Source organism: Schistocerca nitens, chromosome 9, assembly GCF_023898315.1.
Source record: "Schistocerca nitens isolate TAMUIC-IGC-003100 chromosome 9, iqSchNite1.1, whole genome shotgun sequence".
Classification (NCBI taxonomy): domain Eukaryota; kingdom Metazoa; phylum Arthropoda; class Insecta; order Orthoptera; family Acrididae; genus Schistocerca; species Schistocerca nitens.
Genome location: NC_064622.1, coordinates 433379802 through 433398727, shown reverse-complemented (window position 1 = coordinate 433398727; position 18926 = coordinate 433379802). Strand labels below are relative to the sequence as shown.

Genomic DNA, 18926 nt, shown 5'->3' with positions numbered 1-18926 from the left:
GGAGAGAGATGAAACAGTGACAGACAATTAATTGATCTCGGCTTAAATATTGTAATTACGTGGATTTACGTAATTATCGTATGACATGAGAGCGTGTCTGTAATGGTTCCTCTTGTTGTTTCAGGGTGCGTCATCGCATTTTCGGTGCTGCTACTCATTTTCGGAATCGTCATCTTCGTTTTCTTCATGACATGGGTCAACATGGTCATCCACAAAGTAAGTTCATTCCCCTTGGTTTTATTTATGGTCACTTTGCTCTATCTATCTATATATCTATCTATCTGTCTGTCTGTCTGTCTGTCTGTCTAATCTCTCACGTATACAAATAGTAACATACGTTAAAGAATTTTTCTTTCTAGTGTCAAGTATTTAGAACACTTAAGAATTACGTATTACCTTGGAAACTAATGATAAAAGTGTAAGACAATATACGTCAGTTACTCACTAAAGTTGAGTAGCGTTAAATGATTTTTAAAAATTGTACAAGTGAATATTTTGAATTAATATTGAGGGGACACACGAAAATTGAGAGCTAACTGTAATTACGTCAGACATCAACTTCGAGTGGTTAAAGCGTATGCTGCTATTACATAACAAGAAACAAGACTTGGTTTTTGTCATACTCGTACTTCGAACCTTGCGTATTGAATGTATAATAGCGTGTTACCAAATGACCTACATGGTGAAAAAGATAACGTGATACTCCCGTGAGGCACTAAAGTTTCGGAGAATCAACTTGATAAATTTCCAGAAACTGCTTTTAACTTAAAAGGTGACAATAAAGAATGAAGTTATAAAAAGGAATTCTGTGACATGTTCTGTCTGCTTTCGCTATTGAGACTAAATGTTGAGATTTTGGTCATGGTTTTCATCCCGTAAATATTTGTACAAAAGTCCGTATGCTGTATACGGTCTGTAATCTGCAAAGGTTGTCTACATCATTTACTTTTGTGTGTCAGGAGCAGTACACTACATAAATTCAAGAAACAACTTGTTAATTTAACAGAACATAAACTTTTAATAACCATCCGTTTCTTTTTGTACTCTTTGAGCAGCAGTGTCCGTCGAACAAATTATAAGATTCAGTTCTGCCTGTTCATTAAGTAAGTAAGTAAGTAAGTAAATAAATAAATAAAAAATAAATAAATAATTTTGCACACTGAGGCTGCCGTACAGATTTAACTAATATATATATCATGGGAATCGAGAATCTCAACGATATTTGCCCGATATCGATAATAGCAAGGTATTTGTCCCGAGAATTCAGAGACTTTATCAAAATCTTTAAAGTAGTTCCCCTGACTAGCCTGGACATACAAAAAGACACGAGCGGGGATTGCAGTAAGAGAACATTTAATAAAATATTTTTCATTTACTTACTAAAACAAGGCTACAAATCATCTTTTACGTCTGACTGCAGTAATATCCATATGTATGCTTTTGACACGTGATGAACGCAACGTATGTTCGAATGGCAATGTGACACAATTACATTTTAACAAGTTTAAGATTTTTTAGTTTACTTTACTTTTACTTGTACTTCTTGCCAAATTCACGATTCTTGGGTTTCGATGAGTGAGTTTTAGAGTAGCAAAACACTTGACATAGATGAACGTATCTTTTGACTGCATTGACTAAGAAACTTAAATTTTTATGCCGCCAAGGGACAGTAGACTTTAGTATATGACATAAATTTGAACTTGAAACGTCTACCCCTTCCTGAGAAAAAGGATTCTTAATCGTCGGACGGACAGACAATAAAGCGATCCTCTACGGGTCCAGTTTTTACAGACTGGGGCCCGTAACCCTAACTAGTTCTTCTCAAGTTGCACACGTACAGGCGAGAAGAGTAACATAAGAAAAGTTTGAAATTTACATAAACAGGTGGAACCCAGCCTTACAATTTGAACCTTTCAATACAAGAGATTGAGGAATTATTAACAGCAGCATTATTTTTTTTGTTGGTATGCTGCCATGGTTAGGGCTGTGTCACTAGGTCTATTACATAGCAGGAAGGCAGATTTTGAGTTCAGATTGAAATACACGACATTGAGTTTCCAGAATTCTCCGAGGGGATCCAAATCTTCTAGTGCATACCGTTGCTTCATGGTTCATAATCTTGTAACAGACCTAGAAGCAAGGCCTGTCCCATACATCTCCCCACCTCCACCTATTCCAGTCCAGCCACAGGCATCACCTATCCCATCAAAGATAGGGCTACCTGTGAAACCAGTCATGTGATCTAAAAGCTAATTTCCTCCCGGCTTCTGTCTTCGTCAGTCAATGTCTTTACCCGTCTAGCCCCTTCCCTCCTACCATTCCAGCCATACACAGTCCTCTGTTCCACCAACGCACCCACAGTATTTTTATTTCTCTCCTTTTCTGTGCCCCATCCATAGCCCTCCATCTAACCTCCCAACTGCACCTAGCGCCCTACCCTCTCGCCACCTCGTCCTGTATGCTCCCACAAGCAGCACTTTACCGTCCCCCCACCCCCAACCCTTCACCGCTATCACTCTTCCTTACCCCAACCGCACAGTTGCTTCTACCATCATGTGCTACTGCTCGCAGTCTGGCCTCAGCAGCCAGAGACTGTGGTCATGAGTGTATGCATGTGCATTTCCAATGAAAGCTTTATTGGCCGAAAGCTTACTTTCTGACAGTCTTTCCGACAGTCTTTCCGACAGTCTTTCCGACAGTCTTTCCGACAGTCTTTCCGACAGTCTTTCCGACAGTCTTTCCGACAGTCTTTCCGACAGTCTTTCCGACAGTCTTTCCGACAGTCTTTCCGACAGTCTTTCCGACAGTCTTTCCGACAGTCTTTCCGACAGTCTTTCCGACAGTCTTTCCGACAGTCTTTCCGACAGTCTTTCCGACAGTCTTTCCGACAGTCTTTCCGACAGCCTTTCCGACAGCCTTTCCGACAGCCTTTCCGACAGCCTTTCCGACAGCCTTTCCGACAGCCTTTCCGACAGCCTTTCCGACAGCCTTTCCGACAGCCTTTCCGACAGCCTTTCCGACAGCCTTTCCGACAGCCTTTCCGACAGCCTTTCCGACAGCCTTTCCGACAGCCTTTCCGACAGCCTTTCCATTGTCTATCTGCAACTGAGCTTCTCCGCTATATGGTGAGTAGTAACTATCCTTTGCATAATATTGCCACTATAATGAAATGCGTTTACACCATATGAGGCAGTCTGTGGATGGCTCCTCAGGGGGAACCTGGTTTCATCCACCCAATCGTATTGCACACAGTTGATTTATATTGGTCCACACAGGCTTTCTCCAGTGACTGTGCAAGCGTTTGGAACATCTTCATAAAACTCCTCCTTCACCGGAGCCATGACCTGCATTAAATGTATTGATGCAAAGGGCATTTACACAGGAAAATACCCTAGCTGTAAGAGGTAGCCCGAATAAAAATAAATATGGAACTGGCTGTTCCACTATCCAACAGGGTCATTCATTTGTAAGACTCTACATATGTTTCGAGGTTAATGAACGTGAAGACCACTCGCATTCGGGAGGACGACGGTTCAGTCCCGTCTCCAGCCATTCTGATTTAGGTTTTCCGTGATTTTCCTAAATCGCTTCAGGCAAATGCCGGGATGGTTCCTTTGAAAGGGCACGACCGATTTCCTTCCCAATCCTTCCCTAACCCGAGCTTGCACTCCGTCTCTAATGACCTCGTTGTCGACGGGACGTTAAACACTAACCACCACCACCACCACCAGCACCACCACCACCACCACCACGTGAAGACCACAGAAGCTAATGTCGCTGAAGGAGGAATACAGTTAAATGGACAATGTATACCAGCAGATTCGCAAGAGTCGTAAATGAGGTGGTATCTGACGAAAAGCTAAATATTTCCCTGAACATTTGTATGTTGACACGTGTATCACTAACAGTGATACTTTCCGAAAAATTAAGTAGCTGTGTTGTCGTACATTCTTCCTTTACTCACCATCGAAGTGCCGGCCGGTGTGGCCGAGCGGTTCTAGGCGCTTCAGTTCGGAACCGCGCGACCGCTACGGTCGCAGGTTCGAATCCTGCCTCTGGCATGGATGTGTGTGATGCCCTTAGGTTAGTTAGGTTTAAGTAGTTCTAAGTCTATGGGACTGATGACCTCGGATGTTAAGTCCCATAGTGCTCAGAGCCATTTGAACCATCATCGAAGTGCAGATGTGCAGTATTAATGAATTATTACTCAGCGAGATGTCATAGCATGCATACGTCACAAAGCTAACACGTGAATGCACTGCGAGAGGTCTTCAATAAGTAATGCATCACATCTGTTTCTCGGCCAATTTCGGCTGAAAGCAACAGCCCTTAGTTTCAGGAAGCTCCGACTGGTGGCGGCGCTATACTTAGCTTCCAAAATGGCATCCATAACGGAAGTATGTTCCATGCAGGCAGCTGCCATGACGTTTCTTTTGGCGGGAAACCAGATCTCCTTTAAAGTCAGTACCACCATTAGACTGTTCTTTATTTACAGTGTTACATTTACACTTATACGATCATGATTTAGGCTTCAAAGTGCCATTATCAAGTGTTTTAAGTGTTATACATAGCCTATGATGACCCGCCAGGGTAGCAAAGAGCGCTAACGCGCTGCTTCCTGGACTCGGGTAGGCGCGCCGCCCCAGATCGAATCCACCCAGCGGATTAACGACGAGGGCCGATGTGCCAGCCAGCCTGGATGTGGTTTTTAGGCGGTTTTCCACATCCTGCTAGGTGAATACGGGGCTGATCCCCATGTCCGGCCTCAGTTACACGACTCACATAGATCTGAACACTTTCGCACTATTCCATGGATTACACTCGACGCAGACAGTTGGGGTACACTAATTCCGTCATGGGGAGTACGGGGTGGCGGCAGGAAGGGCATCTGGCCACCCCCTTAAACATTAACATGCCAAATCCGATTAACGATGGCTGACCCTGCATAACTGCGGGACAAGGCTCAAGCGATAGAATAGATAGCCTATGACGGCATACTGTCGTATTAAAATACACTATTAGACACATTATCTAAGAGACGATATTTCTGGCAAACTGTCATTCAGTCGAGATGGTATACTCGGTCATGAAACAAAGCAGTAGGCTCTGCCAGAAATGTCGACTCTTGGACAATAGTGTATTTTAATAAGACAGTACGCCATCTTAGGCAATGCATAACACTTAAAACACTTGATAAAGGCACTTCGAAGTCGAAATCATGATTGTGTAAGTGTAGAGGTAACACTGTAAATAAACAAGTCTAATGGTGGTACTGACTTTAAAGAAATGACTGGCCCCGCATTATGAAAAAATTATTGAAAACCAGAGCATTGAAGATATTCATAGACGCTTGCAGAAGGTCTGTGGAGACCTTGCAGTGAACACAAGCACTGGGAGTTGTTTGGCGAGACGTCTGTCATCGTCGCAACGAGATCTCGCAAACCTGTCCGATCTCCCGTGCGCCGGCCGGCCGCACACAGCTTTGACTTCTGCAATGTTGGAACGTGCGGACACTCTCATCCGAGACGAACGACGAATCGCCATCTAAAACCTATCTGCACAACTGGATGTGTCTGTTGGTTGTGCAGACACACTCTTCCACTAGTTGAGGTACTCAGATGTGTATGCCCACTGGATTCCTCACCGCAAAGAACAACGAACAACCTTTTGTGTGGAACTGCTTGCGCTTTACGAGCCTGATCGTGACAAGTTTTTGCCAATTGTCGACACGGCTGAAGAAGTATGGGTTCATCACTTAGAACCAGAAAGAAAACTGTAATCCATGGAGTGGCGGCGCACCACCTCTCCTCCGAATAAAAAGTTCAGGGCCGCACCCTCAGCCGGTAAAATCATGGCGACAGTCTTCTGGAACTCCGAAGGGGTTTTGATGTCCCCCCTCGCCGTGCGTAGTGGCCGCGCGGTTTGAGGCGCCATGTCACGGATTGCGCGGCCCCTCCCGCCGAGTGTTCGAGTCCTTCCGCGGGCATGGGTGTGTGTGTCTTCTTCTTGTCATAAGTTAGTTAAGTAGTGTGTAAGTCTAGGGACCGACGACTTCACCAGTTTCGTCACTTAGGAATTCGCACACACATTTTTTGATGTCATCCCTCATGCCGCGACCATCAACTCTGAAGTGTACTGCGCTATCTCAGGGAACTGAAGAAACTACATCAGCCTGTTCGTCACTACAAAAATGAAAACGAACTTCTTCTTTGTGTCAACAAAAGGCCTCACACAAGTCTCTGCACCGATAGGAAGTCCTAAAACTTCATTCGACTGTCCTTGCCGATCCACCACACAGCCCGGATCTAACACCTTCCGACTTCCTTCCCAATGAAGGATATACTCCACGGGGAGTAGTGCGTAAATATTGGGAGGTAATTGACGCAGCAAGATATACACTTCAACATCGACCAGTAGAATGGTACCATGCGGGGAGGCCCTTCCAGTAACGTGGAGTAAGGCCGATGCGCTAATAGGAGATTGTTGGAAAAAAGGGTTTTGTAGCCAAAAGAGTCGGTAATAATATGGTGTATTGGAATCCTGAATAAAACCAACCTTTTTTTTTTTCAGAATAAAAACGTTTTGCATTACTTACTGAATGCACCGTGTATTCAGTTTTTGGTGTATCTCCACATAGTATACCAATATAAAAGCTAAAATGATCATAGTATAAATTAGGTACGCGTCCCAGCTTCACACAGGGAGCAGTAAGTACCTATGACTGGGCTGTTTGTCTGGTAGACCAAAAAAAAAGACAAACCCTAGGAGAGCTTCCTTAAGGCAAACAATAAAAAATGTCTAGTAAATAAAGGCTCTAAAACGCATATCTTAAGAGATATGAGCACTTGTTCAGCAGAAGAGATGTTTCAAACGAAGATCGAAAAATTGTTCATAGCTCTTGAGGTGGGCAATTTAGGCCCCATGTTCATTAGACTTACTTATTTCTGTATAAGAAATCTTTCCCTGAAGTTTGTGTCTTTTTTACAACATTTATACACAAACCTTTCTTGTGAATCAGTCTATCACAATCCCTCAGATAGGTCCTGAGATTGGGCTTCACGTACAGACAGAAAAACGCAGCTGTCATTACACCGCCAGTACATGACAAACTTTAGGCTGTTGGAAGCTGGCAAGGGCATTCCAACATTGGAAATCAGAGAGATAATCCAGACAGTAAGCAAAAGTGACTGCGTTTGGATTGCCAGAGGTAAAAAGTAACGGTATAGGTGTGCGAATTGTAGACGCTCTGGGCAGTTGTCCCAGGTGGAAGTTTCACTTCAGAGAATTAACTGGTAACTCCATCTGCCGCCTAAACGCTGTTGGAAGGCGTCACAGTAGATGACGCTTGCAAAAAGGCACATCCTAGACGAGGCATCAAGCTTGATACTTGCCCATGAGAACCGCAACGTCAGTGAGTTTACACAGGTTACTGCTACAACAGCGGTCACCACTCTGACGTAAAACAGTTGTTGCTAGCCATAATAGGAAGGGCAGTGACGTTTAGTTTTCAGCTGACAGCTGTTGTCACTAGGAGTTTGTTGATGTGAAGACCACAAAAATCCCTACCTGCGGCGTAGGAGACAGGGAGGGAATCAGAATGCGGTTGTCCAGAGATGACCTGGAGGGACAGTGCCACTCGTCAGATTGGCCGAAGCCCGCAAAGTGCCGGTGGATTGGTAGGTCGACTATAGGAAGGGAGAAACAGTGTGCTACGACAGTCCTTTAAGAACGCATGTCTTTGCGCTCAGAGTTCTGTCAGATCATTGGGGCGCAAACTCCATGTCGCTTATTGCAAGCCTCGGGTAAGATACGAACAAGTCTGTTTCTATTCCAGGGCAGTTGGAGTGTCTCTTGAATGCAGTTTGAGTTTAGGAGGAATACCAAATGGACTGAGGCTTGAATGGGAATTTGGATTGAGGAGGAAGTGTGCTAGGGTAGTCTGTCCAGTTCTGCAAAGCCACTGTGCCAGGATTGCGTAGCTTTTAGTGTATCTGCTCAGTGAGCAGGAGACCCTGGGCTCGAATCCCGGCCTTGGTATAAACCTTCATTCGTCACTTCAGTCTGCGTATATACATCATAGATGTTTGAGATATTAAAAATTCTCCGGAACCATATAGTTTCGTTTGAAGCCTTTTTTCTCGCCTGGAGTTCTTCTCTCAATGTTCATGCTTTACAATTCTGTTAGTGGTTGCCATTTCTCCTAGCTCTCATCCCACGAACTCAGACACTGTCTTCTCTCTTTCAGCTAGTAGGCCGGCCTTTGTGGCCGAGCGGTTCTAGGCGCTTCAGTCTGGAACCGCGCGACCGCTACGGTCGCAGGTTCGAATCCTGCCTCGGGCATGGATGTGTGTGATGTTCTTAGGTTAGTTAGGTTTAAGTAGTTCTAAGTTTTAGGGGACTGATGACCTCAGATGTTAAGTCCCATAGTGCTCAGAGCCATTTAAACCATTTTCAGCCAGTAGCATACTTTGCTGTTTCTAGTATTTAGAATTAGCGTTCAGTGTAATAGGCAGACAGCAAATAAATCATGTTAATCAGACACCCACTACGTATTCTTGAGTCTCCTGCTGCGGGCGTCCTATTGGCGCCCATTCATGCAATCATCGTGCCTTCACTAAAAGTTTATCTTTCTGCATTTGCTCCTAACCGCTCGGAAAGTGTAGACTGACCTTTAACCCTTCGTGTTCCCTCTAACCTGCGTTAGACCACGACAAGATTAATACTATGTGTAGATGAACGATCAGCTTCTTGCTATTCTTACTCGTGTGTTAACACACCTCTTTCTTGGTACAGTATGGTGACTGTACCTAATGAAATGAAAGTGGACGATGAGACATCGATCATGTAATGTGACCTGCGGTTTGCCAATTAACACGCCTGGTGAGTTTGTTTTGTTCCAAAAAAATAACATAAATAAATCCAGATGTTGGCAGTACGTCCTTGTGATAGTGCTTAACCTAATATCGTTTCGGTAGAACAGATATCGGTGGTACAGAAATAGAGGTTCGTAGATAAATTGGCTTGGTGGGCGGTAAGACAGACATGTCCCCGTTTTTTAAAAATAGCTTTTATTGGGTCTTAGTTGTTAGAGTTGGATCACATCCCTTGTTAGTAATTTCAGTGTCAGATGGGACTTACCTTCTGATGTTGAATTGAGCTATTCCTGCTGCGAGGTAAAGTTTGTCAGGAGGGTTGAGTTTGAGGCAAGTACTGGTGAACTAGCAAATAATGTTTGCCCCAGTGTATCTTCTTGGCACGCTATGATGGGACCCGCACTTGACAAGTTTGTTTCCCGAAAACGATGTGGACTGGCCGCCCAGCACAAGCAGCTATATGGATGAAGAATCAGACGCACTCAGGTTGCATACCAGGACCACAGCTTGCACCCATAGATTGGGCTGCTGCCGATGCAATCATGTGACGTGGGTCCATCGATTATCGCTACAGCCCATGAATAGTGCAGCCACCACACTTGTCCGGCAATTCTCGCTATGCTCTGAACTATTCGATACACGCCGCTGATAGGACGCTTGACTTCCCCTGTGTTAACGTTTTTAGATTAGCGTCGCTCCCCGGTGACTCGTGTAGGTCTCCGACGACTTTCGTTACGCTCTGGACAGCGCTTCCATCATCAGCCACAGAAACAGCCTGTTTGTTCCTCTGGTCTCTGCATCACTGAAACAAGCATATTCAGCTTCAGATTAGCATAGCACAATGGACGTATACAGCACAATTGTGGAGCTTACACTCCACCAGGAACCGACAATTTACAAAATATATTGTTAAACGTCTTCACCTTCTGTCCAAAGTTTCTCAGTTTTTTTGAAGATGAGTGACCTAACTATGCTGAGACCTTGGTACGTCCCTATGTTTGTTTTTGGCTGTGTGAATCCACTGGATTCTTTCCAGCTTCTTTACTATTGTTACTATGAATGTTTTGATGGATTCAGTCTCACCTGAGAGTCTTTGCACTAGTTACAGTCGCAGCCTCTAGTGTCCTCCCTATATCTTCTGGTTTTTTGGGCTGCGCGACCATAGCACGATTGTCAGCACACTTCACTGGCTTACACATAAAAGAATATGGGAAACTGCACTTGAGATCAAACGTTCCTCTGGACTGTGTGCTTGTTCATTCCACGTAAGTCATGAAAATAAGGCTGCAATAGTCGTCAGCTGCACAGGGAACTGAAAACAAAGCTGGCATGACAATTTTAGTAGGGCTGATGTAGTGGTCGTCAGTTCGATGACTGGTCTGCTGCAGTTATCCACGCTGGTCTATCCTGTGCAAGCATCTCCATCTCTGCTAACTACTGCAACCTACGCCAGTTTCTAACCTGCTTTTTGTATTCAAGCATTAGTCCCCTCTATAATTTTTTAACCCAACATCATCTTTCAGTACCAAACCGTTAGTGCCTTCTTTTAGTAAAGTTTCACCATAAATTTCTTGTCCCCAATTCGATTCAGTACCTCCTCGCTAGCACCACCTTTCTTCAGCTTCTGTTATCTTCTTGCCCGAAATACTCATCGTCCACGCATCACTTCTGTATAAAGCTATACTCAAGACAGTTACCTTCAGAACAGATTCCCTAACACTAAAATTCGTATTGGAGGTTAACAATTTCTCTTTTTTCAGAAAGGCTTTCCTTGCTATTGTCAGACTGCATTTTATATTTTATCTACTTCAGCCAACATTATTTTACTGCCAAATAACATAACTCATAGCTACCTTGTGTGTCGTTTTCTAACTAGTTCCATCAGCATCGTCTGATTTACTTAGACTACATTCCCTTACTGTTGTTCCACTTTTATTGATGTTGATATTGTAAAACTACCGTAGACCACCATATGTAAACGTAATTCCCCTAGTAGCTTTGGTCGATTAAGGCCACGACCACGTTATCTGAACGTTACGTGTGTTGCATACCTGTCGGGCGTTACCTCAGAACGACTGCTTTCTTGGCAAATGCTATCTGTGTCTTACTAGATTCCCCTAAATACAGGAAATGATGAACCGTCTAGAAACTGAGTAAGGATATATAATGGACTGGCCAACCTAAGAAACATTTTATTGCTCATAGTTATCTTCCTGTCCGTTACTTAAGAATAAACAGTACTTAGTTTTATTCGAAAACTTCACTTCTCACGTGGAACACATAGGTTGTATTAAAAATATAGAAAACTATACAGATACAACGTTTAGCGCCAGAAAATGCAGTTTCCTCAACAAAAATGTAAAATACAAAATACGTGAAACAAAATATATCAAACATCGCTTCAGAACTTACACTTACATAAAACATGTCTGTTATTCAGAAACAACTTTCGAATTTATCTGTAATAATAGGAAACTATTACTTTTGATCATGGTGAAGAACGTTCTGCTGAGTCCAAAATAACAAAAATTATATGTTTGTTTGTGCATGTAAAGTGTACTTGCAGCAAAAGTAACTGCTTTCGTTACATAAAAGTGCAGAAGTTTTTACTAGATCAACTAATTTTTACTACTTATAGAATGCAATTTATATTCTGTAAGTACATAAAATGCACAATGGACTACCAGTGAATGATACATGATTCTAATTATGTGCAAAACAAAAAGAAAAAAAGGTTGTGGGCTCCTATTTTCTCTCTTACATAATCATTTGTGTTTCTTTCCTACCAATACCTCTGGTAATACTAAGTACTACGTCATTTATGTAGTGTGCCAAAACTATCGAACTGTATTTTCGGTGGAGCGCATCTACAGGTCTTAAATTTCTTGTGGAGACACTATCTATTCCGTTAATCTGGTTCTCATAGTCCATTGTTGAGTTACATTAGCAGCAAAATAGCAGTGTTTTCATTTCTTGTCCCTGATCTTTAATTTCCTTTCCAAATTTCTCGTCGGTATCCTTTTAACTGCTTGCTCAATATACAGATTAACATCGGATGTAGACTAAAGCATTGTCATTTCCGTCCAAACTACTGCCTCCTTTCCATTTTAGTAACATGTCAGTGTTGACGAAAGTAACACGCACAAGACTGACAGAGTGTTAGCGACAGTGAATAGTTTCTTCGACACAAGTTTTACTCTGCTGCGGAACATTTGTGTCTATCACGAGGCACCTTGTCCACGAGATCTTTCAACTAGTCCGTACTAGATTCTTTCTCCCTTTCTGACGTAGTGCAGCAGGACATCGAAGTTAAGCTCTAATTTATTTCCTTTTCCCAATTTTGTATTGGCATGTGATCGTCATAATTGCGACAAGTACAATAGTGCATTAGGTAAAACACCTTCCATCGAAAGGTATATTGAAACTGATGCGTCTAAGAAGAATATTCAGTCTGGTTCAGCGTATGCTAAGGTATTGGTACTAGTTATGTGACGCATTAAGCAAAGTAACACAGGTCTGTCGCAACGGCCGGTCATTACACCTTTCCCCCCTCGCAGCAGAGGCAGTAAAAATAATTTACAGCGTCACAAACGGGACGCTACTGCGTAATCGCGCAGTGTTCCGTTATCGGGTCCTGCCACTTCCTCCACGGACCTAGGCGGCTCCTTAAGGACTACACTGTTTCGTGACGCTCATCCCAAACTCTTCCATTGTCTACTGTCTGAGGTATCAAACCGCTCATCGCCTGGTGTACGCAACTAAAGATACCGAGATACAGTAGCATATGTTGAATCCGTGCAGTTCAATTTCGTATACCCACTAACGAATAGCAATATACTGATGTGTGCATCCACCGCTACAACGTGTGTACATTAAAATCCACTTTCTCAATTGCATGTGCATAAGTCAGTCTTCAGAGTGAACTAGCTTTGGGAATCCCTACTCAGAGTTACCACAGATGGCACGTAACTGTCCCCCGTTCGTGCTGGAGCAGTGGAACGTGGAATGTCCTTGTTGTCCTGCTACGTGAAGACAAAACACTGAAGTTCTTAAAATGTCCACCACCCTCGCGTCTTAGTCATGTTCTCTCGTCTCGGTGCACAGGTAGGAAGTATAACTTGCGCGCACTACTCTTGCTGTGAGGTTGTATAGGAACTATTAATCAACTTTATACAAGGTGGTCCACTGATCGTGACCGGACCAAATATCTCACGAAATAAGCTCAAACGAAAAAACTACAAAGAACGAATCTTGCCTAGCTTGAAGGGGGAAACCAGATGGCGCTATGGTTGGCCCGCTAGATGGCGCTGTCATAGGTCAAACGGATATCAACTGCGTTTATTTAAATAGTAACCCCCATTTTTATTCCATATTCGTGTAGTACGTAAATAAATATGAATGTTTTAGTTGGACCACTTTTTTCGCTTTGTGATAGATGGCGCTCTAATGGTCATAAACGTATAAGTACGTGGTATCACGTAACATTCCGCCAGTGCGGACGGTATTTGCTTCGTGATACATTACCCGTGTTAAAATGGACCGTTTACCAATTGCGGAAAAGGTCGATATCGTGTTGATGTATGGCTATTGTGATCAAAATGCCCAACGGACGTGTGCTATGTATGCTAGTCGGTATCCTGGACGACATCATCCAAGTGTCCGGACCGTTCGCCGGATAGTTACGTTATTTAAGGAAACAGGAAGTGTTCAGCCACATGTGAAACGTCAGCCACGACCTGCAACAAATGATGATGCCCAAGTAGGTGTTTCAGCTGCTGTCGAGGCTAATCCGCACATCAGTAGCAGACAAACTGCGCGAGAATCGGGAATCTCAAAAACGTCGGTGTTGAGAATGCTACATGAACATCGATTGCACCCGTACCATATTTCTATTCACCAAGAGTTGCATGGCGACGACTTTGAACGTCGTGTACAGTTCTGCCACTGGGCACAAGATAAATTACGGAACGATGACAGATTTTTTGCACGCGTTCTATTTGGCGACGAAGCGTCATTCACCAACAGCGGTAACGTAAACCGGCATAATAGCACTATTGGCCAAAGGAAAATCCACAATGGCTGCGACAAGTGGAACATCAGCGACCTTGGCGGGTTAATGTATGGTGCGGCATTATGGGAGGAAGGATAATTGGCCCCCATTTTATCGATGGCAATCTAAGTGGTGCAATCTATGCTGATTTCCTACCTAATGTTCTACCAATGTTACAAGATGTTTCACTGCATGACAGAATGGCGGTGTACTTCCAACATGATGGATGTCCGGCACATAGCTCGCGTGCGGTTGAAGCGGTATTGAATAGGATATTTCATGACAGGTGGATTGGTCGTCGAAGCACCACGTTCACCGGATCTGATGTCCCCGGATTTCTTTCTGTGGGGAAAGTTGAAGGATATCTGCTATCGTGATCCACCGACAACGCCTAACAACATGCGTCAGCACATTGTCAGTTCATGTGCGAACATTACGAAAGGCGAACTACTCGCTGTTGAGAGGAATGTAGTTAGACGTATTGCCAAATGCATTGAGGTTGACTGACTTCATTTTGAGCATTTATTGCATTAATGTGGTATTTACAGGTAATCACACTGTAACAGCATGCGTTCTCAGAAATGATAAGTTCACAAAGGTACATGTATCACATTGGAACATCCGAAATAAAATTTTTAAACGTACCTACGTTCTGTATTTTAATTTAAAAAACCTACCTGATACCAACTGTTCGTCTAAAATTGTGAGCCATATGTTTGTGACTATTATAGCGCCGTCTATCACAAAGCGAAAAAAGTGGTACAACTAAAATATTCATATTTCATACGTACTACAGAATATGTAATAAAAAATGGTGGTTCCTATTTTTAAAAAACGCAGCTGATATCCGTTTGACCTACGGCAGCGCCATCTAGCGGGCCAACCATAGCGCCATCTGGTTTCCCCCTTCAAGCTAGACGAGTTTAGTTCTTTGTAGTTTTTTCGTTTAATGCTTATTTCGTGGGATGTTTGGCCCGGTCACTATCAATGGACCACCCTGTATATATGGTGTCTGTTCTTTCTTTGATCCTGCAGCCATTATGAAATAAAACATAAATGACATTCGGCACTAGGAAGCATTGATTTACGCAAATGGGAAGGTTGAAAATTTGTACCGGACTGGGATTCGAACCCTGCTCGCTAGGCAGATGGTCTGACCGCTAAGCCATCCGTGCACAGTGGTCATCGCAGCTGAACGGGCTACCCGAGCCCACCTCCCATCAGAACCTATGAAGAGATCACAGGCCATCCTCCTCTCAATTATAAGTTGTTCCTGTTCTGAGCCACATATTGCTCGTATCTCACCACGCTGTACCATGTCATGTCAGCTCCTGCATCTTCGCTCAGCTCGATGTGAGCCGTGGGAGTAAGTGATAGGGCTTCCATGACCACAAATGTTAAAATCCAAATCGCCATTTAATTAGAAATCTTCGATCTGGTTTGCAGAAGTGTGAATTGATCATGAGATTGCACAGGTAGTTCCAAAAAATATACAGCGTGAATTTTAAAGCTGTTTTATTACGTGAATTGCTGTAGATATCGTAACGCTCTTTTTGACAAAAGATAGGCAGAGAGTACGTAGTGAGAGTACGGTATAAGGTTCCTGTGAGAACCAAACAGGACCTGCATTTATCCATTCCGAGACGGGTGGAACATTTTTTAACTACCCCCCTGCACACGGAACTTTGATTCTTTAAATAATCAGGTGTTGATCTGGTGGTGATACGAACAGGTTCAGACGTGAAAAGGAAGTTACCTAAAGAAGTTATTTTTTCCGAGACTGACAAAAATTAAAAACGTCCCCTTAACTTCTCTCTCGAAATTCTGTTTAATGATACGTTTAAATTTTTAGTTCCTCATTTTCTTTATACTAAAATTACATCAAGTGAAAGAAAGGTTACGCTAAGATTTATTTTTTTAACGTAACATGTAGAACTTCTAAAAAAATTGAAATATCTCCAAATGTTGCATTGTATGCTGCTTCCATTTGCTACATACAGCAGTTACATGGTTTAACCTAGTTTTATTTCGCCATATGTTCGCAGAAACACAGAGGTGAGTATTCAGTATATAATTTCCTCATATTGTCTACTTTAGTAAGCATGATTAGCAATATACCTACAGATAACAGAAGTGTGCTAAGAAAAAACCTTCTACTTGGGCAGGAAGGTAAGAAGTTTGTCACTGACTACCTCCAAGTTTCGTCGGTAGAAGTCTGTTGGAAATCCGTGAAATCCGTTGTCTCACTTTCATCAACAGTAGACAAGGATTCGCATGCCAAAGTACATTCTTTGATATTATGTTCACTTAATTTATGTAGCTATTTCCCTCCGACAGCTGTATATAGTCAACAACAAACAAAAAGCGTGAGGGAGTATATGGTATGCGGTGTCACTATGAGAATATTAATACTTTTTAAATGGTGATTTGAATGAGGCCGTCGAATCTACACCGTATTTGATACTAATCTCGCTCTTCTACAGTAAATATATCTTTTTCTGTGTGAATAGTGTCCCAGATGAATTACCTCGTAATGTGTTAAGCTGGTCTACGTCCTATACTTCCATTCTTTAAGAGTGTCACAGGTGCTGAAGTTGGGCGACATTCCGGTCGTAAAGGTGGCACCATTCGGCAAGTTCAGTATGTCGTTTGTAAAAGCACATCACTAGGATTTCCTGTTTACCCGAATCCTGATGGGAATTATAGTGCTCAAATCAGAACACGTTTTTTTTTTGACGGAAAATTATTTTCTGTTTCTTGAGTGCAACTAAGTCCACGAATTTCCACCAACTGAATAACACTGTAATTTAATTAGCACTATAGCGTGATCTACACAGTCAAAAAGTACGTATCGCAAAAGAAATATAATACCTACGATTTCTGTCAAAACCTGTTGTTTACTTCAGCGAATGTTAGGTTAGACACCACCTCGGCTGTCTAGCTCCAGCTGTTGTTCCTTTATAATGGGTATTTTGATAAATGGAGACAAATTACAGGAAAAAATGCCTAATATGAAGAGCAAAAATAGTCAAAAGTCCATGAAATACGTTCCAAGGCAGGTACACCCACCTGAAGATAGTTAAAAGATCTTTGATAGTGACTCTGGTACAAACACCGAGCAGTTGGCTCCCGGTATGGGGTAAACCAGACGATCATCAAGAACATTCTCCACCACATCTGCCACTATCCGTATCCGTTACAACGAGTGCGGACCTTATCACGTACTGATTTACCTTCGCGGCGACGGTTCAAAAATGGTTCAAATGGCTCTGAGCACTATGGGACTCAACTGCTGAGGTCATTAGTCCCCTAGAACTTAGAACTAGTTAAACCTAACTAACCTAAGGACATCACAAACATCCATGCCCGAGGCAGGATTCGAACCTGCGACCGTAGCGGTCTTGCGGTTCCAGACTGCAGCGCCTTTAACCGCATGGCCACTTCGGCGCGGCGACGGTTATGTCGCTGGTTCATCGCATGGGTCACCACTGTGCTGGCATTTCTGTCATCAATCTTATTCACAGATGAGGCTAACTTTACGAGGGAAAGTATCTTCAATCTTCATTATACTCACTTGTGGGCTGCACAGAATCCCCGTGGTAAGAGGACAGCGAAACACGAGCACGGGTTCCGTCTGAATGCATGGACGGGGATTATTGGCGATAGCCTCGCAGTACCAATCATAAGGGGGTGACCCAGGTACAGATTGACGATATGTAGCAAAATTGCCCTGTACACAACCAGTTTGAGAATTAAGGTCGTGGCAACATGCCGGCCAGTACAGGAAAGTCATAGACCTGGGGTGACCAGGATGAAAAATGACGTATTGGTCTATTGTGCTTAAAGCTGAAGTAGTTGAACTGGTGTACGGTTGAAGTTCTACATCTACACCATTACTCCGAATTTCGCAATTCAGTGCCTGGCAGAGGGTTCATCGAACTGCCTTAAAGCTATTTCTCCACCGTTCCACTCTCGAACGTCGCGCGGTAAAAACAAGCATATAAATCTTCTTGTGCGAGCTCTGATTTCTCTCATATGATGATGATGATGATGATGATGATGATGATGATGATGATGATGATGATGATGATGATGATGATGATGATGATGATGATACCGGCACCAAATCGCGCATCATGTCCGTGGCACTCACTCCCCTACTAAGATACAACACGAAACGAACTGCCCTTCTTTGAACTTTTTCCAAATCTTCCGTCAGTTTCATCTTATACGGATCCCGAACAGCACAGAAATACTTCAGAAGAGGGCGAACAAGTGTACTGTAAGCAGTCTCCTAAGTAGACATGTTGCATTTTCTAAGTATTCCGCCAATAAATCGAAGTCTTTGGTTTGATTTCCCCACGTTATCCATGTGGTCGTTCCAACGTAAGTTATTCATTGTTGTAATCCCTGAGTATTTAGTTGACAGCCATTTATTTGGTGTGATTAATCGTGTAACCGACATCTCCTTTCGTTACTGATGTGGATGATTGCTTAATCACAAATTTAAACAGACACAAAATCCCCAAGATTGGCGATCTTTTACAGAAGATCGAAATTTAGCGCGGACTTCAATGCGAGATGCTTATAACAGTTTCCACAACGAAACTTGGTCTCGAAACCTGACAGAAAATCCAAAGAGATTCTGGTCGTATGTGAAGTATGTTAGCGGCAAGAAACAATCAATGCCTTCTCTTCGCGATAGCAACTGAGATACTATCGAAGACAGTGCTGCCAAAGCAGAGTTACAAAACACAGCCTTCCGAAATGCCTTCACAAAGAAGACGAAGTAAATATTCCAGAACTCTAATCGAGAACAGCTGCCAACATGAGTAACGTAGAAGTAAATATCCTCGGAGTAGTGAAGCAACTTCAATCACTTAATAAAAGCAAGTCTTCTGGTCCAGAATGTATACCAATTAGGTTCCTTTCAGGGTATGCTGTGGTATTAGCTCCATACTTATCATATACAACCGTTCGCTCCACGAAAGATCCGTACCCAA

The 18926-nt window shown here is 43.0% G+C and overlaps 1 protein-coding gene across 2 annotated transcripts in view; it reads left to right on the top strand.

Moving 5' to 3' along the window:
* The window catches only part of LOC126202894 (scavenger receptor class B member 1), a 750245-nt gene that overhangs the window by 633424 nt on the left and 97895 nt on the right, over positions 1-18926 (top strand). For both annotated transcript variants that reach the window (XM_049936968.1, XM_049936967.1), the window contains one exon: positions 125-216. In XM_049936968.1, the coding sequence (XP_049792925.1) occupies positions 125-216 (92 nt within the window). The remainder of the gene's footprint in view (positions 1-124; positions 217-18926) is intronic.